Below are 27,001 nucleotides of genomic sequence, written 5' to 3'. Positions count from 1 at the left end.
GCAATATATTAAAAATGTGATATGTTAGTACCGTTGAGAATTGAGTATATTTTCATTATGTTCTTGTTCTTGATGTTGTAAAAAATTTTAAGTCAAAAATAGTTTTTTTATTTTATGCAGAAGAAGTATCTCTACAAAAGTAAAAAATAAGCATTTTGAGATAAAAATTCTTTTTGATTATCTCGATAACATACAACTTTTTTAATATGTAGCATTTAGCAAGCGTTTTGATGCTTAAAAAATGCCTTAATTAAGTAATTTGATAATCTATAATTTTAAAGAAATTGTAAGAAATCCTTATATATAATTTTATATATGCATGTTTTTCCTTTTTATTTATATTTCGTTAACACTAATTTTTATTTATATTTATATTGGTTCTGTAACACAAGGTGTTTTGGCCAAATTAAGAAACTGTCACCAGGACTTCCGCCTTAGGGGAAAAAGTAGCCGTAGACATTGTTTTTGGGTGTGGTCATAACAATACCAGGACTATCTCTGACAATTCTATGGGAAACATTGGATTATGAAGATGGAATATATCCTTTGTTATTCAAATAGCTTCCACCTTTGAGAATCAATATTAGTGTTGGAGATAAATATTTGCCCTATGAATCTTCAGGAAATGTTTTTCTCGATTCAGGAACTCCGGAAATGTTTATGCCACAAGATCTTTACAATCGCTTGGTAGAACAAGTGAAGCAGCAGATTCCGTTGGATCCCATGCATTGTGGGTGACGAAGATTTGGGGACAGAGCTTTGCTATAGAAGTGAAAAGAATCTAGACGGACCAATATATAGACCCACTAGAACATGGGTTTTGCTTCATATATACATTCATCATGGCTGTTGTCCTTCACAAACAAGTTGAAGCCCATCATATTCGACACACAAAACTATAACATTCAACGTTTGACCGACAGAAATAAAAAGAATGCTCACATTTAGCCCATATTTAGTGAGGGAGAGGATTGAAATTCAATAATTCATTTCATGTGATTATTCATTTGCTATGTTACTAAAAATTGGCTAAACGTGGACATTATACTACACTGATGCATTTTTTTTTTTTAATAACATGTGAAACGCAAATACGTTTTTAATTAAATTTATTCCAACTTTATCATTGCTGTTAAAAAAACATATGCATTTCACATGTTCAAGAGATACATGTCACTTTTATAGGGTTAGTTGAAATTAATTTTTTCAACTCAGTTTGGAGGAAAACTTTGTCCATAACATCCTATGTGATCTTTTTTTATTTTTTTTTATTTGGTATTTTTTTTAAAAATAGTCTTTTTTTTTAAAAAAAAAAAAAGAAAAGTCATTATTCTGAATAAAAATACAATTTTTTTTTAAATACTGAATAAAAAACGGATCACATATGATGTTATTACTTCAGAATTTTATTTATTTATTTTTAAATGATCGCATTAGAAAAAAGTTGGGCTAAAGTAGAGGCTAGAAGTTGTGTCTATATCATTTATCTTTGAATAAAATAAATAAAGTCCCTTGCAGATGGGCTTTGGTTTAGTATGTATATGGTGTAACAGAAACACCGTAAACTTGCCTTGTTTGATCTAATCTGACGAATAATATTAAATTTTGAAAACGTATATATATATATATATATATATATATATGAGCTAAGGATCATATTTAACAAGCACACAAGATTTAAGTAGAGACAGCCACATTTTGGTAAAAACGTAAAACGAATCAAACCCTTAATATTTAAAATTTAATTATTTTTCCATATACAACGGTTGCAAATTAGAGAACCCAAATTTAACCTAAATCTATCGTCTCTGATCTCTCCATTCTCTCGACTCTCCTCTCAGTCTCCACCATCCTCCTCGCCTCCTTTCTCTGTTGCCGCTCCCACCACTCCCCCAGTGCCCCCAACAGCAACCACCACCACCACCGCAGCAACCACACACCTCGACGCCTGGCTGAAGCTGAACGGCTCGTGCCCGGTTTCCAGGAACTTGCCGCTGCAAACCCCGGTGTCCACGCCGCTCTCGGAGGTCATTTCACTCTCGCAGTACACCGCGGATCGGAGGCGGAGGAGGTGATAAGATTTGTGGGTTTTTCTTTTCTTTTTGGGTTTTTTTTTTCTCCGTTTCTTCTTGGGTGGTGGGTGGTTTGGGGTTTTGCCGTTTGATGTGTTTGTTTGGTTGCCCAGAAAAACGTGTAAATATTTTTGGATGGATAGGTATTTTCTGCTTTTTACTGAATTATGGTTTGTGTTTGATGAAATTAGAGCAGAAAAAGTATCTTCGTCTTATTAAACAGATGGGTGTTGGTCTTTCTCATAATATTGAATTCTAGGATTGAATCATTTTTGCCAAATGCATGTACATATACATCCCAAAATTAATCGAGCTTGAGCTCGAGCTCGACCAAAATAGACGACCTCGAGCTCGAACAGGGTTCCAACCCTATCGAGCCGAGCTCGAGCAACATTTCTAGGCTCGTGTCGAGCTCGAGCTCGAGCTCGGCCTCAAAGTAAATGAGTCGAGCCCGGACAAGCCAAGCTCGGCTTGTTTACACCCCTAACTGGGATGCCACGGTCTATCACCCGTGGAGACAAAAAATGGATCTTAAATTTGGAAATCAGCTTAAAACAGAGGAAAAGTTGTTGCAGTGGATCACTTGGGAGATGAGAGTTAGGATTAGGGCTCAAGGAAGGTTCAACAGGACACAAGAAAATTTAGAGCTTTGTAAAAGTTGGGGAATCTCTAAAAATATACTTTGCTGCAGTCTGCGGAATGAATGTAGTTGCTGTAATATTGAAATTGTATTGTATTGGTTTGGTTGTGTTTCTCTTGGTTGGGAGATGTTCTGTTCTTTGGTTGGGATATAGAGCCAAGAAGCATCTTTACTCATCTTTGAGGTTCAAAGTTGCATCTATGATTATTGTTAGTCAATTTGTATATTTTAATTAAACATAATTCTTAGTTTAATTTTTTAAATTATTTTATATTAATATTTTTATATTGTGAATAAAATTGTATTTTATAGGTTAACATAATTAAATGAAAATATAAAAATATTTGTGATTTTCCATTCAAGCGCCAAACACTGAAAAATGTTTTCCGCAAAAAACATTTTCCTGAAAAATGACTTCCCTGAAATCATTTACGGCAGAAAACATTTTACGTCGAAACAAACGGAGCCTAAATCTTTTTTTCTTTTTTCATTTAACGAATGCAGATTTCGTAGCTTTTTTGTTTTCAGAAATATGCAAGCTTTACGGGGGAGCATCCGGTTGGTCCGGAGACAAAGCATTGGCAGCTTAAGTAGCGTCGATTCAAAATCAAATATTTCTCGCTCTGCTGCTGCCAAGTTTCATGGGAGCTCTATTGGGTCCCTCACCAAGTTTTCGTATCAGCCTGCGGTCTCATATGTATGTATCTGACTTTGTATGGTTCTCGATTTTTTTTTTTTTTTTTTTTGTTCTTTTCAAATTTGTGTGCTCATTAGTGTTATGAAGGTACTGCTTATACTGTTTGAAGATTGCAGCATGAGAATTGGGCTAATCAAATTGTAATGCTTTATTGATCGAGAAAATTGGTGAATAGGTTGTCATTGTAGGTATAAATCCGTCTCAGTAGTTATAATGCCTTATCTGGTCTGGGGGTTTCTGTGGAAATTTAGTAGGTACTTCTTTGTGTGGTTTTTGATCACCATGGTGTAAACAATTTTTGTGAATTTGTCATAAAAACATTTTTGTGTGACTGAACCTTCTTGACTTTTGTATGTATAATGGCATTAGGCAATTTTGTTTGACTAGAATCGTCTATGATTACGAGTACATTTTGTAAAATGTAGCCTAACATATAGACTTTTTAAACAACATTATGCTGTGCTTCTCTGTTCCTTCTGTTTTTTGTATTTTTCTTAAGCAGATACACATGTCAAAAGTTTCTTAGGTCTTGATCATGTGAGCTGCTCAATCTCACAAGATCTGTGAAAGCTTGCACTGGGCATGCTATTTTATTGGTTAATAAGATGAGCTTTATGTATTGGATCATAAAGCGGAAGTCACCAATCTTTCCACTGGTGTGGAATTGAGATGCAATATGCAGCTATATTGTAGCTGGTATTAAATGGTCATTATGTGAAGATTTATTGTTTGGCTTTTTGATGCAATATTGAGATACTTCAGGCAAGTAAATGATGATTTTGCTATTGTGGTTCCTGAAGTTTTTCAGAGTTGTATTCCCGGGTTATTTACCTTCTACTACTCTTTGACTTCAATTTTTCTTTCTTGGGTAAGTAAGTAAATAAAATCTATAGAATTGATGCCAACAGCCTGTAAGCTTTATGTGTTCCATACACTGACTTATGAAATTTCAGTTTTTATTTTATTTTTTTCTATTCATTATGAAATTTCAGTTGAGTCATAACACTTAGATCTTTATGTTGTTGAATATTCATTTGAAGAGCATTAGGATTTATGGTTTTCTCTCAAATCAAGATATATTTATATGATGTGTGTGAAATTATTGTATCAGACAAGAATCGGCTCCCAAGCAGAGACATCAACAGCATCTAATAATGGTATACCATTGGTATCAGTGGCATGCAGAAGTTCAAGGCCGGATTTGTTTCAACAGGCAGCAGTGATGCCTCCTTTCATTCGCAGGTGCTTTTCAACGGCTGAAAATATTGTTGAATCGGCTTCACAGGATTCTTCTGCGTGTGTCGCTGATGTAGCTCCCCGCATCAAATTTAAGAGGCTCGATAAAACTGCCAAGCACATAATGCAGGCATGTATCTTGACATTGGTATTATTATAGGAAATTAACAATAACTGCTTCTTTTCATCATTTTGATGGTGTTTGGTATTGTGCTTCACAGATTCTAGATAAGGAAGCTGTAGAAGAAGTGAGGGCAGAGAGAAAAATGCCTGATATAAAGCCTGGTTATATTGTGCAACTCAAAGTGGTATGACAAGTTATTTTTAAGGGGATGTTGTCCATATTATGTTGGTCACAGATGAGGGGTTTGTGAATGAAATTAATTGTTTATGATCCTTCATATGAACAGGAAGTGCCTGAGAACAAGCGACGTGTTTCAATTCTGAAAGGCATTGTTATAGCAAGACGTAATGCTGGTTTAAATAGTACATTTAGATTAAGGAGGCTGGTAGCTGGGGTTGGAGTTGAATCGCTCTTCCCACTGTAAGTATTTTGGAGTTCCTTTTTTTTTTTTTTTTTTTTCTTTTCTGGGGCTAAACGTGTCCATCCAAAATGGATTGGATTTTCTGTTTTGAACTAGAAAAGATGCTTTCTGTGTTTTTGCTGGGGCCTAGCACTAACAATTAGACACAACTCAACTCGTGATAAAAGGATTTGTTGGTTACGTAACATTCCGCAGAAGCATCGTCTTCATTCATTCAACATTAGATAGTGCAAACAGCCATTTTTAGATGCATAATTCGCCGTTGAATAGGTCTTGATATCCTGTAGAGAAGAGTATCTATGCATATATTTTTAGCTTAGGAAGAAACTGTAAAAGAACTGATTTGTAATTGATCTTCTAATAAATGGACATGCAAGAAAAGATTGGCGGTGCTTATCTTTCAACTAATCTGATGTGAATATGAGCATATGTAGTTCTGTTGTGACAAATGGATTCACATGCACTTGTTCTAAAAAAAAGAGAGATGAAAGAAAATTTATTAGTTTATTATCTAAATGATCCATTATTGGCTTGGCTCTGACGCCAACCCTTTGTGGAATCATTATTAAGTTGCACAAAAGCCTTAGCCCAAATGCTGAAATTGTAAGGTCTTACCTGCTTCTGAGTGTTCTGAGAAGAAACATTTGGTTATTTGGTGTATTTGCTGAGCTATATCTCTTGCTTGTTCTACCTTTGTTTTTGGTCCCCCTTTTTAACTGAAGTTGTCACATGTACATGGTTGTTACCTCATGATTTGTTTTATGTCGATAATGGCCAAAGAATTGGGAAATGCATGACAGGTATTCACCTAACATAAAGGAGATAAAGGTGCTGGACAAGAAGAAAGTGAGGAGGGCCAAGCTTTACTATCTCAGGGACAAAATGAACGCGCTTAAGAAGCAATAGCGGCTTACGCTTTTTGGAAGGAGGCGGTCGACATTTTGGAAGAGTTTTAGATCAAGAAGGACTGCTGCATTTCTGCATGAGAGGTATCTGTGAGCTTGCCCAGGAGCTGGCAGTTGAGGTGAATGAGGTGGAGCGTCAAAGCTTAATTAATTTGTTCATTTCACATTTCAGATTCTATGTGCATAATTTGGAAGTCAAAAGTGCAACATAATTTGACCCCAGTAGAGCAGGAAAAAGGTTGATAGAATACCTAATCACCTCTTTTGTGATCAGTGATCGTTTTCTTTCCTTTAATAATTAGTTTTTGTTTAAATTTGTGAGGAAAATTTTAAATATGGGAATAATAGCCTAAGCAAGGGAGATAGAATAGCACAAAATTAGACACATATCGTATGTGACATACACCCACCACTCTAAAAAAAGAAGCTAATTCCCTAACTTGATTATAGGAAATATTAATACGTGAATTGTTGAGATTACAAGCAACCATTTCTAATCAATTTATTAACAGGTAGACAATTTTTTTTTTTCAGTGTCAGACACGTCTGCCAAAAATAACGTGTAACGTTTCAAACATGCACAAAATATATGTTTATTGCACTCTAATTTATATTGGTCCACCATTATTAAATTCATATGATTTTTTTTTTTCCCATTTAAACTCGACTTCTTTTTTAAATATGGCTTTTATCTCACTCAATCGCTCTGTCCATGTGGATTTAGATCTACCAGCATTTCTGTGATTTAAAGCTTTCTCGGTCGGTACCTTTAAATGATTAATTTTGATTTATTTATAGACCACTTTATGCGGAATCCCAAATATTCTTCATAAATTATCTTTTATTTCTTCTTATTTTGAGTTCCGTCCTGTTTGGAAGTGAATTTTTCACTTAACTAAATCTTAAATTCAAAGAATTGAATAATTAAGTTAATTAGTTATAATTTGTTGAACTGCTCTCCTTTTCTGCTTTGGCCGGTTTTGTTTATGGGACAAAGTTTTTTTTTTTTTTTTTTTTTTTTTTTTTTAAAATTTAATCTATTAAACTAACATATGTTATTATACCAAATTATGGAGATCTCAAAAGTGTGTATTTTTATTAATTTGACCTTCTAAAAAAAATCATAACTAAAAATCATGATTTGGAGCGCATCACGTCCCCACAAATGGTGCCAAACTGTTAGAACAATTTTATGTCTAACTGTTTTCGATATGGCATTCCTGATCTTCAATACGTCATTCGCGTTTGCATTCCCACAGTCGCTACAAAATAATAAGAGTGATTTGCTGGCATTTATGCCGGGCAAACTCAACAATCACAATAATTCAATTTAAGGACTAATTGAGCATTATTTCGTATTCTATGGTATGAGAATTAGAGATTCTAAGAGAGTATGAGAAGATCCTTTGTACCGGGCCTATTTATAGGCTAAAGAGTTGAGGTAGACTTTGACTAGTTCTTCTTATTTTAGTTGATTTGACCCAGATTATTCCAATAAAACATCACTTGAATTGTATCTCCTACTATTCAATTAATAGCTATGTGGGCTTGTTACTAACCCTAAAGCCTAAAATCTGATGAGTTTGTAATATAATTTTATTCCCGACATGTAGTAATTGTACCAAGCAAGAAGGACTGATTGTTTACCAAAATCTGAAAAAAAAAAAAAAAAAAAAGAGTGACAAGCTATTGACTATTTAATGACGGAAGTGCAAACGATCGATCAGCCACATATAATTATTCGAATCAAAGGATGTCAAACAGGCTAAGAAATATTAAATAATATAATGAAGGTCTAATTATGAATCCAATGGTGAGGTTAGTAACTAATTACCAAAAAAAGAAAAAAAAAAGTTATAATTTATGGAAGTGCTCTCGTTTTCTGCTTCGGTTGGCAATGCATCGGGATTGGGCTGAATTTTAGCATTGACGCACCCCAAGGCCCAATTACCCCACCCACTCTAATGAAAAAAGGAAAGAAAGAAAATTGGAAAATAGCACTTTACTAGCTTTCAACAACTGCCCACTTTAATTCACTATTTAATTATTACTATTATTTATTTTTAAATTTGAAATATTTAATTAAAATTCATAAATTGTGGAGTAAAGGTTAAAATTCATATCATTAATTCAATCTAATAAAAACCATGAATTTAATATTTAATTAGTATATAACATTTCTTTTTTACGTGTGAGACCAAATAAACGCATGAACTATTTTAATTTAAATTGGAGATAAACTGAAAATAATTGCATTAACAAAAAATCATGATGTATCATCGCGCGGGCCAAACAAGGGCTCTTTTATCTTCGGCATGAAGTAACTAAACAAAAAAATAAATGGAAGGTAAAATGCAAAACATCATTTCTCCCTAAGAATAGGGGGAGGAGGAATAATTATATTCATCACCCCCGGTCCCCTACAATCACTTAAACGCCTATATGGTGTAAATCCTCAATAAAAAAACTAATCTCCATACACTAGATATTATATATGGAGAGCCATGCGACATAGGTATTGTCCGGGGAGAGGCATCAAAAAAGCTCTAATTTTTGCCACTTGTGAACTTGTTAATGTCATTGGCTATGGCCTGTGCGTCCATTGATACACCGAAGAGTCCTCTCCTTGACAATCCAGCACAATATAACCCCTTCTCTCCCTTCCAATGCTCCGGGAAACTATTCTTTGGCATTCCTTCACCATTGAGAGCATACTTGTAGTCCTGCACAACACTAATTAAGCTTAGCTTTGTCTCCCATTGTAAATTTACAAAAAGAAGAAAAAAGAAAGCAAGAATATATACCTTCAACCATTTATTAGCGGCGCTTCTATAGCCGGTTGCAAAAACAATTGCATCAAACTTTTTTTCAGTGCCATTTTTGAACACTACATTGTTCTTGTTGATGCTCGAAATGTCCGAGACAACCTATCAATATTGTGTCGTGTGTCATGAGTTGTCATGTCAATTTATAAGGAGTTATAAGAAAAGTTGTAGTATCTAAATCATTTTCTTTTGAAAATTGTTGAAAGGAAATCAGAGTTATACCTCTATCTCTCCGTCTTGGATCTTTTTGATGGTTCCAACATCAATAACAGGAGATCTTCCTGTTGCTGTTTTGTTGGCGAACGGGCCTCTCTTTGGTTTACAGATCCCATACTTGGTAAGATCACCATATTCGAGTCTTGCAAGCATTGTGATTATAGCATCCACCATGTAAACCGGGAGATATTTCAACAAAGACATTCCCCGGTGAACCAATTCTTTGGTCAGCACATGAAGCTACAATCACATCCACATCAATTGTTAGAATTGACTATATGCATGCATGTGACATGTGACATGTATCATGCATGTGATGCTATTAATTATTCCCATGCAAATATATTAGACCCAAACAATCGGGATTCCTTGCATTTGGTTGTTCAAATTGACTGCAATTCGAGCTACCATCTATCTGACTAAGTTTTAAACTATTCGGACAGACATATCTCATAAATAGAAAAAAAGTGAGAATAATATTAATTAATTACCGGACTTCTAATAACGATTGAAGTGCGAGCTCCATGGTCTACGAGGTCATAGGCAATCTCCATACCAGAATTTCCACATCCAACGACCAAAACATCCTTAGACTTATATTTTGAACCCGATTTGTAAAGATTGGAATGGAGAATATCTCCTGGAAAACTATCCAACCCAGGGAGAGAAGGAATAAAACCCTCACAGTTCTCACCAGTAGCCACCACCAAGAACTCTGCACTGTAAACTTCCATACTTCCTTCTAAGGTGTTGTTAGCTTCAATCCGCCATTTCTTTGCAGCTTCGTCGAAAAATGCGGATTCAACAGAACGATGGTAACGAGGGTTTATCTTAAACTCCGAGACATACCCATCTACGTAGCGAAGAAAATATTGTTTGGGCATGAAGGTTGGCGCGTCGGGAGGCAGAGTCTTGTGGGGTAAAAAACAGAATTCTTTTGCTAAATGGAGACCCAATCGATCGTAAGTTCTTTTCTTCCAAAGAGAAGCATAACAATCCTCTCTTTCTAGAATCACGTAGGGAATGGAGTGTTGAGTTAGGCATCCCGCCATTGCCAACCCTGAAGGCCCGGCTCCTACGATCAACACGACTGCGTTTTCCATCTACCTCTGCAACTTCAAAATATTATTCCTTTCTTTCCCTTAATTGAGGAATCATCAAAATGCATGTTTGCTTTTGTAATGGGTGGTAGGTTTCAAGCCATTAATGACAGAAAATCCTTGAGTTGCTTCCCCAGATTCTATGCGCTCTGGGTTTCCATAGTTGTAGATTATTCAATGGTTACAACTTACATGCCCATAATTAAGGTAAGTTGAACTGCATGCTATAATTTGGAAATGATTTTCTTTTTAATTAATTATCCTCTTATATGGAAAAGTTTATGGGATTCATCAGGGAATTAAATTAATAATGCATACTGAAATTACAGTACAGCTCTAGCTTATTATATTCTTCATTATAATCAGTAAAACTGAAAAAATTATTTTGGTTGTTAAATCTTATTTTGACATGCATGGCTTTATGATTATTTACCCGCAAAAATGCTTGGATTACTATAACATTTACTTTAAAGCTATTTTACAAAATGTTGTGTTAGTTTATGAATGGTGAATGGTTGGCGTTTATAAATGATAAATCCATTCATAACTTTTACTATTTAACTATGGATTGACACACCATCAGTATGTAAATTACTTTATATTAAGAATTGTAATATACCTAACATGATTCATTTACTTTATATGCATAAACAAAAACCTTCTAATTGTTGAAAAACCCTAATTATAAATTCAAATTGCTCTTGATAAAGAAGATTATACGGTTACCATTTATAGAGGGCGAAGGGAAGTTAGTGATTTTAATTAAAAATCTGGTACTTTTTTTTTTTTTTGGATCCTCTACATTTTTTTTTTTTTAAATAGATTCTCAAATTACGCAATTTTGATTATTTTTAGGCATCAAATCGCTTTAAAAATGTGATATGTTATTATTGTTGAGAATTGAGTATATTTTCATTATATTCTTGTTCTCGATGTTATAAAAAAGTTTAAGCCCAAAATTGTCTTTTTATTTTTTGCAGAAGAAGCATCTATACAAAAGTGAAAAATAAACATTTTGAGATAATTTTTTTTTTTTTTAAATTATTTTGATGACATACAACTTTTTTAATATGTAGCATTTTGAAAGTGTTTTGATGCTTAAAAAAATGCTTTAATTAAGTAATTTGAGAATCTATAATTTTAAAGAAATTGTAAGAAATGCTGTATAATTTTATATATGCATGTCTTTTCTTTTTATTTATATTTCGTTAGCACTAATTTTTATTTATATTTATATTGGTTATGTAACACAAGATGTTTTGGCCAAATTAAGAAACTGTCACCAGGACTTCCACCTTAGGGGAAAAAGTAGCCGTAGACATTGTTTTTGCGTGTGATCAAAACAATACCAGGACTATCTCCTATTGCTTTACGCCATTTCGTACCGATCCTATGATTCCAAGCAAGATGAGTTTTGGCAATTGTTGAGGCGAAAATATGCCCAAGTATATTTTCGTGGGTCCCCCTGTTTGTATTTATTTACCCCTTATTTATATTTATTTATCAATGTGCCAGGTCCCACGTCCCTTTCTCTCTCTCCCCTTTCATATGTCTCATTTCACACACAAATTGTTGAGTGTTTGAGGCATATTACAATTATGTATTTTTAGAGATGCTAATTTAGGTATTGAAAAGTCTTCAGCTGCTCTTATTTTGCACGAACTTCATTGACTCATAAAAATCTTAACCAAGAAGAAAAACCAATAAATATCGCTGGCAAACAGTAATGTGGACCAAAAATTGCACTAACAGTTTGGCGCCGTTTGTGAGAAACGATGGTTTCTCATTTCTTATAAATTGTGACTGTTAAGCATAGCGTCCACTGGTTACTTACCCAACTAAAAAGTTTTCGAAGGCAGTGTTCACATCTCCAATTACAAAAGAAAAACCAAAAAATAGCACTGGCAAACAGTAATGTGGACCAAAAATTACACCAATAGCAATGAGGTGAAGTTTCAACACCTTTAATATATACAAAGACACCATCGCTAGTTTGTATTTTGTCACACTAAAAGGAATTAGTGTTGGAGATAAATATTTACCCTATGAATCTTCAGGAAATGTTTTTCTTGATTGATCAGGAGCTCCGGAAATGTATGTGCCACAAGATCTTTACAATCGCTTGGTAGAACAAGTGAAGCAGCAGATTCCGTTGGATCCCATGCATTGTGGATGACGAAGATTTGGGGACAGAGCTTTGCTATAGAAGTGATAAGAATCAAGACGGACCAATATATAGACCCACTAGAACATGGGTTTTGCTTCATATATACATTCATCATGGCTGTTGTCCTTCACAAACAAGTTGAAGCCCATCATATTCGACACACAAAACTATAACATTCAACGTTTGACCGACAGAAATAAAAAGAATAGGAGATTGTTTCATTTGGTGGTTTCAAAACGTTGGATTTAAGAATGATAATTTTAAAATATATATAATTAAGTATTTAATAAAATTGCAGTTTGGCATATAAAAAGGAGGATCAATTTTAAAGTTTAAGTTAAATTTTAATTAATCAGTATTTTTAATAATATTCAAAGCATTCTATGATCATATAGATTTTTAAATTTTCAATTATCAAGTTTAAGTTAAATTACTAGGACTTTTATACAATATTTATTATTTTTATGATAAAACTTAACCTAAAACAAATTATTAAATTTTACCGTCAGCGCTACCGTACAGTGAAAACATGAAGCAATTTGGCATTTTTCACCGTGGAGCGTGCATAGGCTGCTTTACCCAATAATCGCACTTGTCGCAGGTGGCAACCCATGCGAGACGAGTGCACGTGGTTGTGTCGAAAAAATCTGGACATTTTCTCCTTTGTATTTTTTTACTTTTTCAAACTAACCGCCGGGAGGAAATCGATAACGGTGGGACCAACTTCCGAACTTGTCACCCATACGTCATCTAAATCTTTACAACCAGTTAAAAAAAAAAAGAAGCTAAAAATTTTATGTAAAAAAATAAGATGATTTTTTTAAAAAAAAATAAAAATAAAAATTCACCTATGATGTTTTATCATTTTTTAATTATATCTTTAAATTTTAAAAAAAAATGTTAATTTAGTGTATGAATTTTTTACTTTTTTATTTTTATTTTTTCAATTTCAACATTCTATTAGAGTTTTTCGATAAATGCTAAAAACTATTTTCATATATTAGTTAACCAAATAAACATTAAGATATGGTTCTTATCATTAACACATTCTTAAAAACAATTACAGAGCTATTTTCAGAAACTAAAAAACACATCTCAATAACAAATGTATTATGTAATAATTTTTTTTTTCAAAATTCAGATCAGTTCTTCAAATTTTACGAAACAATTTTTCTTTTTCTTTTGAAGACAGATGCACAACATTATTTTCAAAAGTGACCCACCAAATTAATTCCAAACTTAAAACTTTAATTACCAATTGGATCCAAAACTTCCGGTGTTTTTCCCAAACTTTTTTTTTTTAAACAGAAATATGATGATTTTATTCATGAAAGATTACGAGTATAAAACTTTTATATAATAGAGCAAAAAGCTCTTACAGCATAAAGCTATGCAAAATTATAGCCACATGCTATGAGTCATGATGTTACAAAGTTATAAATACAATCAAAAATTCTTACAATCAAACGCTATCTATAACTTCAATATTCCGCTAACCCGGTAGAAATACAGTTAAAAAGCAAATATGCTTTGAGCATACTAGATCTAAGACATGGGTAGCCAAAGAGGGATGATAGGTACCAAACTTATTTGCCCAACTTAATACCAACTTTTGCATTGTTTTTTTATTTAAAAAAAAAAAGTAATAAATGAAAAAAAATGTGTGAAGGAATAATATCTATTTTTTGTCTTTTTATTTGGTATTTTTTTAAAAATACAAAATGATATTTTTCTTCATAAAAATGGTCATTTTTTTTTATTATTTTTAAAAAAATACCAAATAAAAGAATGACCGAAAAGAGATATTATTCCTTCACACATTTTTTTCATTTGCTATTTAGTTTTTTTTTTTTAATAAAAAAATAAGTCAAAAGTTGGACTTAAGTTGAGACTCTATCATTTTTCGTAACCAAATTTCCCAACAAAATTTATCTAAAATGGTTGTGAGAGATAATCCCTCACACCCAACTATCCAGGCCGTGAGAAATAACCCTTCATACCTAATTATTTCTCATTATTTATGAGATTTAAAGAGAAAAAACCTCGTATTCAAAACAAAAAACACAAAACAAACAGCCAACAAGCAACATTAGTCGGGGAGGAGATGAACTGCATAACATAGTAAAAGGTGAGTTGACGTATAGCAGAGATACCAAAGTTGCTGATATGTCGGAGAACACCTAAAAAAAGAAAAAGAAAAACCATTAAAATATAAAATCTCCCCCTCCCTTTCTCTTTCCCAAACTTTTTAGTTGCTTACATGATGGAGAATATTTTATATCAAAACCATTAAAATATAAAATCTTTTTCATCATTTGGGATCAAAGTTTACGATTTTTTATTTTATTCTGCTTTCTTTGGGGTTCAAAAGAAGAAAACAATTCTGCGGAGAGCTTGTTGTGTAATTGCGTAATCTTCCAATTAGAAAAGAAAAGTCAAACATGCAACCGCAAAAAGGAAAAGTAAAGTTAAAAAAACCTTCGCAATTATGAGAAAAGATCCAAAGAGATACATTATAATTTATATATTGTACCAGAATGCCTTTCATAATTACATACTGTATATTTTAATGGCATTAATTAAATAAATCTGAATATAAATTTGGGTCATGTAACCGAAAGATGTAAATAAACATAAAAAAATTAGGCAATTATGAGATAAGTTCAAATGTCTCAAATGGGTAGTTCAATCGGCTAAAAACTATGATTTATGAAGCGAAAATTATAAGTTCGAATATCTTCTCTTCCCTCTTGTGTGAACACGTTAGAATAAAAAATGAGATAAGTTCAAGAGATAAATAATATATAAAGTAAAATCTACGTAACCCCCTCAAACTACCACCTCAATGACAATATATCCCTCAAACTATTAATTATAATAATTTATCCTTCAAATTACCAAAATAATGACAATGTACCCCAAATTTTAACAAAATGATGAAATTATCCTTACTAAAATAAAAATAAAATACTAAAATTTAATTTAATTTTTTCAAAATTTTAATAGTATTTTTGTCTTATTAAAAATTCTATAACGGTAATTTTGTCATTTTCTTAGCATTGGGGGTACATTGTCATTGTTTTGATAGTTTGTGAGGTAAATTATTGTAATTGATAGTTTATGGATAGATTGTCATTAGAATAGTAGTTTTAAAGAATTAAATAGACTTTACCCTAATATATATATATTAAGGACATACTTTTCTTTTTCTGAGAGACTTAGTTTTCTTGCAAAATCCCTCAAAGAAATTTTTGTTTAGAAATGTGTTTTTGAACATGTAAAAAAACACATAAAAATCTTTTTAAAAACATTAGTAAACATTTTCTGAGAGACTTTAATTAAAATAGACAATAATTAATGAGAGACATTAATAATTAAGTGGGATATTTTAACAGTGAGTGGGTGATTGAGAATTACAGTACAGTGAGGGTGAATGGTGTTGCTTGGGCGGGTTTGAAGGGTGAAACCCGAAAATGGATTTGCACGCGAGCGAACATGGCAAGAGATAAATAATTTGGAGGTAGACGCGCCCATCATAACGCGCGTGCCAATTTTGCCCACACTCCCTCAGACAAAACGGAAACTCCTGGGACCCAACCTGAAATGATCGATCATTCATCTCAAAACACACTCTCATACGATACGATCTGATTGATTGACTCTTTTGGTCGTTTATCCACCTCGTCACGCTTATCCATCCCCACCGCAACCACTGATATTCCATTCCGTACACAACCACTCCCTCCTCTTCCCACCCCTACATAATAAAATCCCATCATCAATTATATATATATATATAAGGGTTTTTAAATTCGTTTTGAGAACTTAAACAGTGTTTAGGATTGTAAATAATAAATTTGATTATTTTGTTCGAATTATGAGGGGCAAAACTCTCCCTTATAACTCCATTTTCCTTATTTGAATAATAGCAATGATATAGACACAATTTGTAGCGTTAACTTTGATCTAACTTCTCTATTACGTGGTCTTTTTTTTTAAAAAAAATAAAATAAAAAAATTTATGAAGTAATAACATCCGGGCAAAGTTTTCCTCCAATTGGGTTGGGAAAATTTTTTTCAACCTACTCTATAAAAGTGACATATATTCATTTTTTTTAATAACATATGAGATGCACATGAATTTTTAATAAAATTTATTCTAACTTTGTCATTGCTATTAAAAAAAACATGTGTAACTCACATGTTCAAGGGACACATGTCACTTTTATAGAGTAAGTTGAAGAAAATTTCTCCAACCCAGTTTGAATGAACACTGACTATAACATCCTATGTGATCCTTTTTTTATTTGGTATTTTTTTTTAAAATAAAATACCGAATAAAAAAATGAATGTTATTACTTCAATTTTTTTTTTTTTTTTAAATGATCATATTAGAGAAAAGTTGGGCCAAAGTGGAGACAACAAGTTGTGTTTATATCATTATTCTTTGAATAAAATAAATAAAGTCCCTTGTTGATGGGCTTTGGTTTAGTTTGAATTATTTATGTTCTAATTAGTTCATTTGCAAGATTAAGCTGAGCTTTAACAAATTTTTTAAACAAGCCAAATTTTTTTTAAAATATTTTTTTTTTAAAAAAAACACAATAATTAATTAAAAAAAAAAAAAAAAACACACAATAATCAATCTAATAGCCTAATGACATAAAAGTTAAACGATGAACAAATTATTTAACTCGATGATAAATTCAGTTCATATTTGAAAAAAACTAAACAAGCGGAGCGTTTTTGGACATTCAATAATATTCTGCACTGATAAACGAAAATCAATTGAACATCTTATTCTGGATAAGTGTAGCTCTCATACTCAAATCCTATTAGTTATCACAAAGATTTCCTCCGATCATAGTTTAAGGAATTTCCTCTATCCTTATTATCAAATTCCACAGGAATGGGTGGGTGGGGAGGCATCAATCAAAATCAAACAGACTCAACTTCCGTCCTATCTCCTGCCTAGTTTGACAAGTGGCGTTGGCGTCCAAATTGAACCCATCAGCTATCAGCCATCAGCCATCGGCCATCAACCATTTGAATTTTCAGTAATTTATTATTTAAATTATTAACGCTAAATTGAATTATATTTACAGCTTAAATAAAATTGTTAAAATCTCTGTAATCCTTTCAAACGATAACGATGGGTCCACCGGGATAGATAATCATGGGTCAAAATCATAAATGTGCAAACTTTCATGGTTCCAGTTTTCACTGTCCCCACGCTCTGATTCGTAACTGACACTTCTTCCGACAAGCTGAAAAGCAACAAAATAAATAAAGTGAATTTTAGAAAAGAAAAATCTGCATTATTACACTTCTCGTACTCGAGTCTTTTTCGGACACATACATAGTACATACACACTTGTTGAGATGGAGAGAGTGGAGTAGCAGAGCAAGAGGTAGAGGTTGGAGATAGATATAAACCCGGTTTGGGTTCACAAGCAGAGGCACACAGAGGGTTTTGGAAGCTGAGAATGGAGGAGAGGCCAGAGACAGAGTTGATATCGATACCGGCGACGCCTAGAGCGTCGACGCCGGAGATACAGACGCCGACGGGGCAGAGGTCGCCGAGGCCGGCGTCTAACAGGGAGGGGAAGACCTCGACGGCGTGGACTCCGACGTCGTTTATATCCCCTCGGTTTCTGAGCCCCATTGGGACGCCGATGAAGAGGGTGCTGATCAACATGAAGGGTTACTTGGAGGAGATGGGTCATCTCACGAAGCTCAACCCTCAGGACGCTTGGCTTCCCATCACCGAGTCTCGCAATGGGAACGCTCACTACGCTGCGTTTCACAACCTCAATGCCGGGGTTGGCTTCCAGGCCCTGGTTTTGCCCGTTGCCTTTGCCTTTCTCGGCTGGTATGTGTGTTAATTAATTAGATTGTGGGTTTAATCTGTTAATCTAGGTTGCTTGTACTTGTAGCATTGTGATTTCTGAAGTGCCTGCCATTGCACGTCTAACTGAGATACGCATTTATGAATTCTCAGTTCCTTCCCTAATGCCATTTTCTCTATCTTCTACTTCGTGCATTTATTTTCCAAAGAGGGTCTCTTAGACTCTTTCGGTGTCTTACTTTATACGCTTTACTTTGGATTTGTACCGTATATATAAGTTTCATTCCCAAATAGTCAAATGTATCATTCCTTTAGTCACATGAATTTGACTAAAGGTACTGGGTAAGCTTTTTTTTCTTTTGTTAAAGTTCCTAATAGATTTAGTTTGAACAGAAGAAGAAGAAGAATGAAACATCCTTGAGGCAAGTCATTTCTGGGTCCTTTTATCATTTGCTTTTTCCACTAGTGAAATTATTCTAGAGAGGAAAAGGCATCTCTTGTACCGGGACCACCCATAATTGTGTTCCTCCTTTTGTGATTATAACAGAGGGCCCTTTATACTTGATTATTGCTTTTTCTTTTTCATAATATCCATTTCAAATCACTGTAAACAGTAAAGTATATCACTTTGCTAAGGTATATTGTGCAGCCTTTACTAGTATGCCTGTTTTTCTTCTATTTCTTCGAAATTAATTTGTTGATTTTTCTTTAACAAATAAATGGTTTTTCTTCAAATTTTGTTTGGCTACTGACCCCCTATTAGATTGGTGAGACCCATCTAAGTCAAAAGGGAGGATAACTAAGTGGAAGAAAAAAAAAAAAAAAAATTAGTAATTTGGCGAAAAAATTGCAGATAGCTTCTTGTTATGCATGAATGCATCTGAATAAGTGTTTGTCACGGTGCTCAAAGGAAGAAATATATCTCGATTTGACTTCGATTGCCTTCTTTAACATTTCCATAGGAGTTGGGGAATACTTTCTTTGACCATAGCCTACTGTTGGCAACTCTATACTCTCTGGATTCTAGTTCAGCTACATGAGGCAGTTCCAGGAAAGCGGTACAACAGATATGTGGAGCTTGCAGAAGCAGCATTTGGTGAGGATGCATTCCAACATAACATTTTTCTTTTGTTAAAAAGCTCAATGTCTAATTCCCATGATTCTGGAAGATGGTTACCATGATCTCTAAAACTAAATAGCAAGGAGTTGATGATGATTGTAACTTTCAAAATTATTTGGAACCAAGATCTTACTACATTTCTTAATGCATCTAAATTATAGTAATGGATATGAGAATGGTAATTAGTAGTTCTTTTCTTGCATTGATGTTGTTCTTCCTTGTGCAGGGGAAAGATTGGGTGTCTGGCTTGCTCTCTTCCCGACTGTTTATTTATCAGCCGGAACGGCAACAGCTTTGATTCTTATAGGAGGGGAGACCATGAAACTATTTTTTCAGATAGTTTGCGGGCCCCTCTGTTCATCGAATCCCCTTACAACAGTAGAGTGGTATCTGGTGTTTACTTCTCTATGCATTGTTCTATCTCAGCTCCCAAACCTCAATTCAATTGCTGGACTTTCTCTCATAGGGGCTGTAACAGCCATCACTTACTCCACCATGGTGTGGGTCCTCTCCGTAAGCCAACAAAGGCCACCACCAATATCATATGAACCCCTTTCATTGCCGTCCTTCAATGCTTCTCTCTTTTCAGTCTTGAATGCACTCGGAATTATAGCCTTTGCATTTAGGGGACACAATTTGGTTTTAGAGATCCAGGTATGCACATTGTGAGTTCTGAAGTGATAATGTTTACTCCTACTGTTGGGGCAACAACCAAAACCATTAGCTAAAGTTGTGTGTGTCAACTTGGTCATCTAATGGAGTTCATTTGGCCTCTTTTCAGGCAACTATGCCATCGACATTTAAGCACCCAGCTCATGTTCCTATGTGGAGAGGAGCCAAAGTTGCCTACTTCTTTATTGCCATGTGCTTGTTCCCTGTTTCCATTGGAGGCTATTGGGCTTACGGAAATCTTGTAAGTGTACTAACCGGCACTAGTCTTTGTTCTCATACATTCATAAAATCAATGATGATTTCCAAGTATCATTAGCAAATATCTTCAAAACTATGCATACAGTGTTTGTGCTTGTACATTTTCAAACTGATCAAAAAATTTGTTGACATTTTAGCAATGATGAAGATGCTAATTCATCCGTACTTGATCAATGGCTTTATCCAAGATGTTTTTCCTTCCTATATATTTATAGTCATATGGATACTAATTTATGCCACCAAATTCATCAGGCCTTTAGTTTTTGTAACATTTTTCAGAATCATTTACACATGGATTTCACTACATCATGCAGACATTATTAACACTGTTTCTTGTTTCAGATGCCTTCAGGAGGGATTCTTAATGCCTTGTATGCATTTCACAGTCACGACATTCCAAGAGGACTTCTTGCAATGACTTTTCTGCTAGTTGTGTTCAACTGTTTGAGCAGTTTCCAGATATACTCCATGCCTGTTTTTGACAGCTTCGAAGCCAGCTACACGAGCCGAACCAACCGCCCTTGCTCGATTTGGGTCAGGTCTGGTTTTCGTGTATTCTATGGATTTGTCAACTTCTTCATAGGGGTGGCACTCCCTTTCCTCTCCAGTCTTGCTGGTCTGTTAGGAGGACTCACTCTTCCAGTCACATTTGCTTACCCTTGCTTCATGTGGGTTCTCATAAAGAAGCCTACAAAATACAGCTTCAATTGGTACTTCAACTGGATCCTTGGCTGGTTAGGGATTGCTTTTAGCTTGGCCTTTTCCATTGGAGGAATCTGGAGCATGGTTAACAATGGACTTAAGTTGAAATTCTTCAAGCCCAACTGAGATTTAGGCAAAGAAAGCTTAATGGGGGGGCTTTGGAGTTTTTCAGAGTTAATGTAATGTTGGAATTATATTATGTTGTTTTCTATACAGTAACTGTCATGTAAGAACCTCTTCCCTGTGGCTTATATATAGTAGTAAACTGTTGTCTTGTTGAATTCATTCTTAAGTCTCAAATCTTCCAATGTAATATTAGTCTTGATGCCCAATCTGGTTCCTTACTCTGCTGGCTTGACCTGATATATATCTAGTATAAAATAATGAAGAAATTGATGATCACCATATATATGCTGTATAGTCTAGTTCCTAGGTGTAGGGGGTGAGGCTTGGCCCTGTTCGAAAAAAGTGGATTCAACTCAAATTTGAATCTTAAATTTTAAAAACCAATGTAGTTATGGATGTTTTGAGCGTTTGGAATTTGCATCGAGCGTAGATTTTATGGATGGAAAGAGATAAACAAGTAAAATTTTGAATTTGCATAAAGGTAGCTTTTGTCTTAGACAGCACTTGAGTTGAAACTACAATTTGGACAACCTAGGTAGTTCTTTGTCATAATCCTTCAACTATGCTTTCAGCTTTAACCATGTCTTGGTGGCCTCTCAAATCCATCGCTTCTAGAAAAATAGGCTTGGACAAAAAAGTTAGATGGGGCAGTAAACAGAACATTCAACTCTGTAAATTTGAATAATCTGGGGCTGCCGTCTTCGTTGAAATCAAGTGTTTTGCTCCATCCTGTTTCGGAATAAGTGCGTGTTTGGTGGCATGGGGGACCAACATCACTTCATAAATCATGACTTCATCTCATGTGTTTGCCTTACTTGCAGCGAAAAAGCCATTGAATATTATAAGTTAAAAAAGAAAGAGTAAACAGTAAAAATAAGAAGATGATTTGAGAAGAATGGATCATAGACAATAAAAAAAAAAAAAAAAAAAAAAGTATATATATATATATATATATATATATATATATATATTAAAACACAACTTTTAACCTAAAAGCTTAAACTAACAAGGTTGAGTTTACTTAATAATTATTATTATTTTTATATTAATTTTTTCCATGTAAAATACAAGAGTCACATATGCACTTAGAATTGTAATTATTTCATCAAGCGGAACAAAATTCTCTCCACTCCATTTTGAATTAGAAAATATCTAGTTAATGACCAAGATGTCTCTAGAAATATCTAGAAAGATCTTGAGGTCATAAATAAGACATCTGTCATATTAATAAAAAAAAAAAAAAAATAGGCTTCAGCCAATCCAAACCGACGCATAGCACTTATGGTAGTCCAGCCACCTTTGTCTTAAGTGGAAAAAGCTTTTAGAAGGCTGTTGGAAGTTAACACCAATGAACATGCATGCATAGTCATTGTGTATATAATAAGGCACAGGACGAACCATGACCACCCCTGTCACGTGGTCGGTGGCCTGTCAGCCATGGTTGCCTTTTTCTTGATGAAAACAAGCAACGTTGTCAACGAAGACTTGACCACTAGTCACCTTTGTTTAAGAAACTTCGCGCACCATTCCGAAAATGTAAAAAAATAATACATTATTACTCTTTTTCCTTTCTAAATTTTTTTTTGGTAAGTCTATCCCTATGTAGGAGCAATCCTACTGCCACTAGGCCAGTAGTTTTCATGAATTTTCTAAATTCAATTTACCGCATTTTCATTGAGTAATTTTAAGTAATTTACTTGTATTTTATTTATGTTTTATTAAGAATAATATAGTTATTAAAATTATTACTGAGCTTTTGATTAATTATTATTAAATTTTAATCAAAAAGTAATTTTAATAGCTATATCATTCTTAATAAGACACAAATAAATCATTTAAAATTACTTCAAACTATTTGCTAAAAAATTATCTTTTTTTTTAAAAAAAAAAAAAAAAATTAATTAATTAGTGTCTTGTTCGAGGTTTTTACATTCAGCTATTTATTTTAAAAAGGATTTATACTTTTGCTCAAAAGGATGAATACTGCAAAGAAGTACAAGTGCTACCAAAATATTAATAAGATTTATGGTGATTGTGATGTTGAGTAATTCTGAGTGCTGGATTCCAACGTGCTCCTTAATACTTGCTTTAGCCCTATAAAAATAAATTGCTTTGAGACCCTTAACCACGGATCAATCTTTCTAATAGGAGAGAAATTAATTTTTTTTTAATTGTTAATCATGACCCTTCATTTTAAATTTAATGATTTATAAAATCATTTATATCTCTATAAAACAAAAGTTAATATTTAATGCTTTAATTATACAAAAATAACTAACATTTTATTAACTATTAGAGTTAAAATAAAAGACCACGATTAACAATTAACATCTCAATTCCTTAATCACCACCTTGGGTGGTGACATCGAACTTTAATGTAGTAACCATCGACCTAGTGAGATTAGAACATGTGAAGGAAACAGGGGTCATTGGACCGCCACCTTTGTTGCTAAATTACATTTGTTGCTCCTTAATAATTCAAATAAAACAATTGGTCTGCATAAGTGAAATCAGGTGGGGGCTTATTTTTGAACTGCAAATGAACATGTCTAATTGATTAATCAGTGAACAAATTAGACATAATCAGAAGGCCAAAGCCTAAACATTCTCTCAATTCGAATTCCACAAATTGTTCTCCAACTGTTCGATATATTGCAATCAGAACCTCGAAATTTTTAGGAACTGGAAGCTCAGATTTCATGCATTACCCACACAGTCCTGCCAAACCAGTGAAAAAGAACAAAAATAAAAAGAAGAAAGAGAACATTACATTGTAGTGCGACCAAAGGATTTTTTTTTTTTTTTTTTATTTCTCAAACTAGATACTGTGTAGTACTTCAAAGGAAAAATCCCCAAAAGATGTGCTTGTCCATTTTTTTTTTCAAACGATTTGTCCAATACAGAAGTAAAAAGATTTACAGAGGCATCAAAGAAAAGCACCCTACCTGAAGTTGGATCGCTTTCAGCCTTTCAAACTCTAGTCATGTCTATGTAACCTATACCAGTCTATATCCACCAAACACTGACCCACAAAAGAAGGCAACTTTGACACAGAACTTCCAAAACCACCAAAACCAAAACCAAAACAGAGAGAGTAACCAAAAGCAGAGTGAGGATGGAAAAACCATCATCACTCCAAACCCTGGGATGGTGTTGAAATCGCAAGGTCCGTGGAAGCAAAGGAATCCCCACCATCAGCACCGCTCATCTGCCACGTGTCGTACCCTGAAGAAGCAACGGAAGGACCACCATTGCCTGCACCGCCAAAGTCACCGACTTCAGGGAATGTCCAGACGCCTCTGCCCAACCCGAACCCACCCATCTCGTCGAACCCGGGTATGGTCCCCAGTCCGTATCCACTCAGCCCCAAGAACCCCTGACCCTGCGAGCTCACCATGAAGTTGAAGCCTCCGCCCATCGCCCCATTCTCATTCAGACCCACATCATGCGAGACCATATCGCCGGGAGGCAAAACCGGAATGGGGTTGGAGGGTACGGCCTCGTTGGAAACAGTGGAGGAAGAGGAAGAGGACGAGGAAGACGAAGAATTAGTGGTAGCGCGAGTGCGCTTGGTGGTGGTGTTCTTGCGGGTGCCGCCACCGAAGGGCACGTTGCGAAGAGTGCCGCCCTGAGTCCAGTAGCGGCGGCAGGACTTGCAGAAGTGGCGGGGCTGGGAGAGATTGTAGTTGTTGTAGTAGCAGAACTTGGTGGAGAGGGAGTCGCAGCGCGGGCAAGGGAGGGGCTGGGTCTGCTGCGGGTGAGGGTGGCCCAGGCTTTGCTGCACCCTCACAGCCTTGGCCTCCGCTGTCTCAGATGGCATGTTTGTCTCTGGGGATTGGTAAAGAAAGGCGAGGAATGTGGAAGAAAAAGACAAAGGGTGGGTAGAGAGAAGACCCAAAGAATGAAAAAGGATGCACAAACAAAGGGCGAGGAGTTGTCTTGGAAGGAGTGGGTGGGCTTTTATATCCACACAGAGAGAGAGAGACAGCAGACAGCGTATGTGCAAAGTCTTAAAACGTGAAGAGAGGGTTATACGGTTACACGCAGGGTGTGAAATTTCGAGAGTCTTGTGCAGACACTGCAGAGTTCGACAGTCCGAGTCGTGGCTCGGCTGGTTGGCTTCTCTGCAGACTGAATAGTTTATATGGACTCTACAATATCAACAACTTTTAGCTTCAGCTTACTTGGCTAGCAAGTTAATATAATCCTACACTCGTTTAACTAATGCTATCATTTAAATATTCTTTAGTTATACTTGCTCCATAAAATAATAAGAAAGGATTGCGTTTGAGAAATATAACTTTTGAAATATTTTTTGATAAAAATTTTATTTTTAAATTTTTGTCAAAAGTCTGTTTTGGCTATTTTTAGGTTTTTTAAACCTTTAAAAGTGCTTTTAAATTTTTTTACCAAACAAATACTTTTTTTCTAACGGACTTTTTGAGTATTAAATGCACTTTTAGACTCCTCAAATGCAATCCCAAAAAGAAAGATAAAGAGATAAAAAAAAAAAAAAAAAAAAAAAACTTAGTTTTTTTCCCTAATATCAATTCAATGACTATATGTGCATATGACATGAAAAATTTGAACTTCAAATCACAACACCCTAAAGAAAAGTGGTTTCCTTACAAGTCACCCGAGTGTCCATTAGGAGTAACTGAATCACTAATTGTTGTAAAAAAATATAGTTCGACCACTCTAATAATAATAAAAAGTAATTGATATGGTATAAAAAGTAAGAATATTTGAGTTGATTTTGAGATGAATTTTTTGAAATTTTAAGTCCGGTTCAATCCACTCCTTTGCCTTATGCTGATGTAATACTGTAATTATTGCACCGAAGCTAAATACAATGTATAAACCCAACCGCACATAATCAAGGCCTTCCTAGTAAGGGTCAAAGAATGATGACCAATACACACTAATAGGTAGAATATGATATATATATATTAGTAAAAGTTATAAAAATAGGTTGTAGATATCATAATTAATTATCAAACATGGACTCATTAACATGAATGACTAAAAAGTATTTTACCAAGATAATGAAAACTTTTGTTACTGGATTAAAAAATGGTCAAACAAGTTAAGTAAGATAACCTTTTCAACTCATTCTTCCATCTCCCCTCCGCAATGCAAGCTTAAAATGCGCATCAGATAATGCACAAACCTTACTTTCTTTCTTTTTCTTTTTTTTTTGTTTTTTTTAAGGAGGATAGAAATTTATTTTGTCTGAAACATGGCTGAGGATCCATAGTTGACAGGAGGTGGAATGGATGCAATGAATTTGATGATTTGGTAGTAAGCTAAAACAGGCGGTGAGTCGGCTAGAGGAGGGACGAGAAGAGATAGGTTAAGTTGGGTGGAAGAGGGCCGACAGCATGATGGATGTTGGGCAGCGTGGGAAGCAATAATTGGATGTGCCTGCTGCTTCTGTGGCTGAGTGGCCAACACCTCTCCTCTGCATCAAAGATTCCTCTCTCTCTCTCTCTCTCTCTCTCTCTCTCTCACTCACTTCGTACCACTCACTGACTTGCCTGTGCCGGATTTCTCGGCTGCCGTGATCTCTGCTCCTTTGATTGAGCTTCTCTTTTTTGATTCACCTCTCTCGTCTAAACCCAATAACATACCCCTGCTCACCTCTCCTCGGAAATATTGGGATATGGTGGGGGGTTTTCTGTCATTTAATCTTAAAAGAAAAAAAATATTTGATATAAAAAAGTAAAAGAATTTTATTTTGTAATCATTTTTTATTTAAATAATAATAACAAATTATTAATATAATGTAAAAAGTAAAAATATTGGGAGTTGAATTTAAAATGAATAGTATAAAACTTTCTTTTGAAAAGTGTTTTTATTTTATTTTATTTTT

The 27,001-nt window shown here is 34.4% G+C and overlaps 4 protein-coding genes across 7 annotated transcripts; 2 read left to right on the top strand and 2 right to left on the bottom strand.

Annotated features, from left to right (window-relative positions):
- The first annotated feature begins 1,771 nt into the window (after positions 1-1,771).
- On the top strand, positions 1,772-6,368 carry LOC132185699 (uncharacterized). Of its 4 annotated transcripts, none has more exons than XM_088517969.1 (6): positions 1,772-2,071; positions 3,217-3,409; positions 4,521-4,775; positions 4,867-4,953; positions 5,056-5,189; positions 5,991-6,368. In XM_088517969.1, the coding sequence occupies exons 2-6, from the start codon at positions 3,245-3,247 to the stop codon at positions 6,094-6,096; spliced, it is 747 nt and encodes a 248-aa protein (XP_088374095.1). In that variant the 5' UTR covers positions 1,772-2,071; positions 3,217-3,244; the 3' UTR covers positions 6,097-6,368. The 4 variants fall into 4 exon arrangements, with proteins under 4 accessions (XP_088374095.1, XP_088374096.1, XP_059455457.1 ...); XM_088517970.1 differs by having other exon boundaries at positions 1,772-2,083; positions 3,241-3,409; XM_059599474.2 differs by having other exon boundaries at positions 1,773-2,071; positions 3,241-3,409.
- A 2,273-nt stretch (positions 6,369-8,641) lies between these two features.
- LOC132183928 (putative indole-3-pyruvate monooxygenase YUCCA10) lies at positions 8,642-10,239 on the bottom strand. Its single transcript, XM_059597398.2, has 4 exons — positions 9,628-10,239; positions 9,143-9,376; positions 8,900-9,022; positions 8,642-8,818 (listed from the first exon to the last, which is right to left on the bottom strand). The coding sequence occupies exons 1-4, from the start codon at positions 10,237-10,239 to the stop codon at positions 8,642-8,644; spliced, it is 1,146 nt and encodes a 381-aa protein (XP_059453381.1).
- A 7,523-nt stretch (positions 10,240-17,762) lies between these two features.
- On the top strand, positions 17,763-21,288 carry LOC132184559 (Transmembrane amino acid transporter family protein). Its single transcript, XM_059598239.2, has 5 exons — positions 17,763-18,275; positions 19,214-19,347; positions 19,598-20,025; positions 20,153-20,284; positions 20,644-21,288. The coding sequence occupies exons 1-5, from the start codon at positions 17,890-17,892 to the stop codon at positions 21,127-21,129; spliced, it is 1,566 nt and encodes a 521-aa protein (XP_059454222.2). The 5' UTR covers positions 17,763-17,889; the 3' UTR covers positions 21,130-21,288.
- Positions 21,289-23,714: 2,426 nt separating this feature from the next.
- On the bottom strand, positions 23,715-25,174 carry LOC132184514 (dof zinc finger protein DOF3.4). The gene has a single exon (XM_059598173.2). The coding sequence runs from the start codon at positions 24,947-24,949 to the stop codon at positions 24,260-24,262; it is 690 nt and encodes a 229-aa protein (XP_059454156.1). The 5' UTR covers positions 24,950-25,174; the 3' UTR covers positions 23,715-24,259.
- Between the last annotated feature and the right edge of the window lie 1,827 nt (positions 25,175-27,001).

This window comes from Corylus avellana, chromosome 7 (genome assembly GCF_965113065.1).
Source record: "Corylus avellana chromosome 7, dhCorAvel1.hap1.2, whole genome shotgun sequence".
NCBI lineage: Eukaryota > Viridiplantae > Streptophyta > Magnoliopsida > Fagales > Betulaceae > Corylus > Corylus avellana.
Note: the sequence above shows the minus strand (reverse complement) of the source record. Positions and strands in the feature narration are given on the sequence as shown.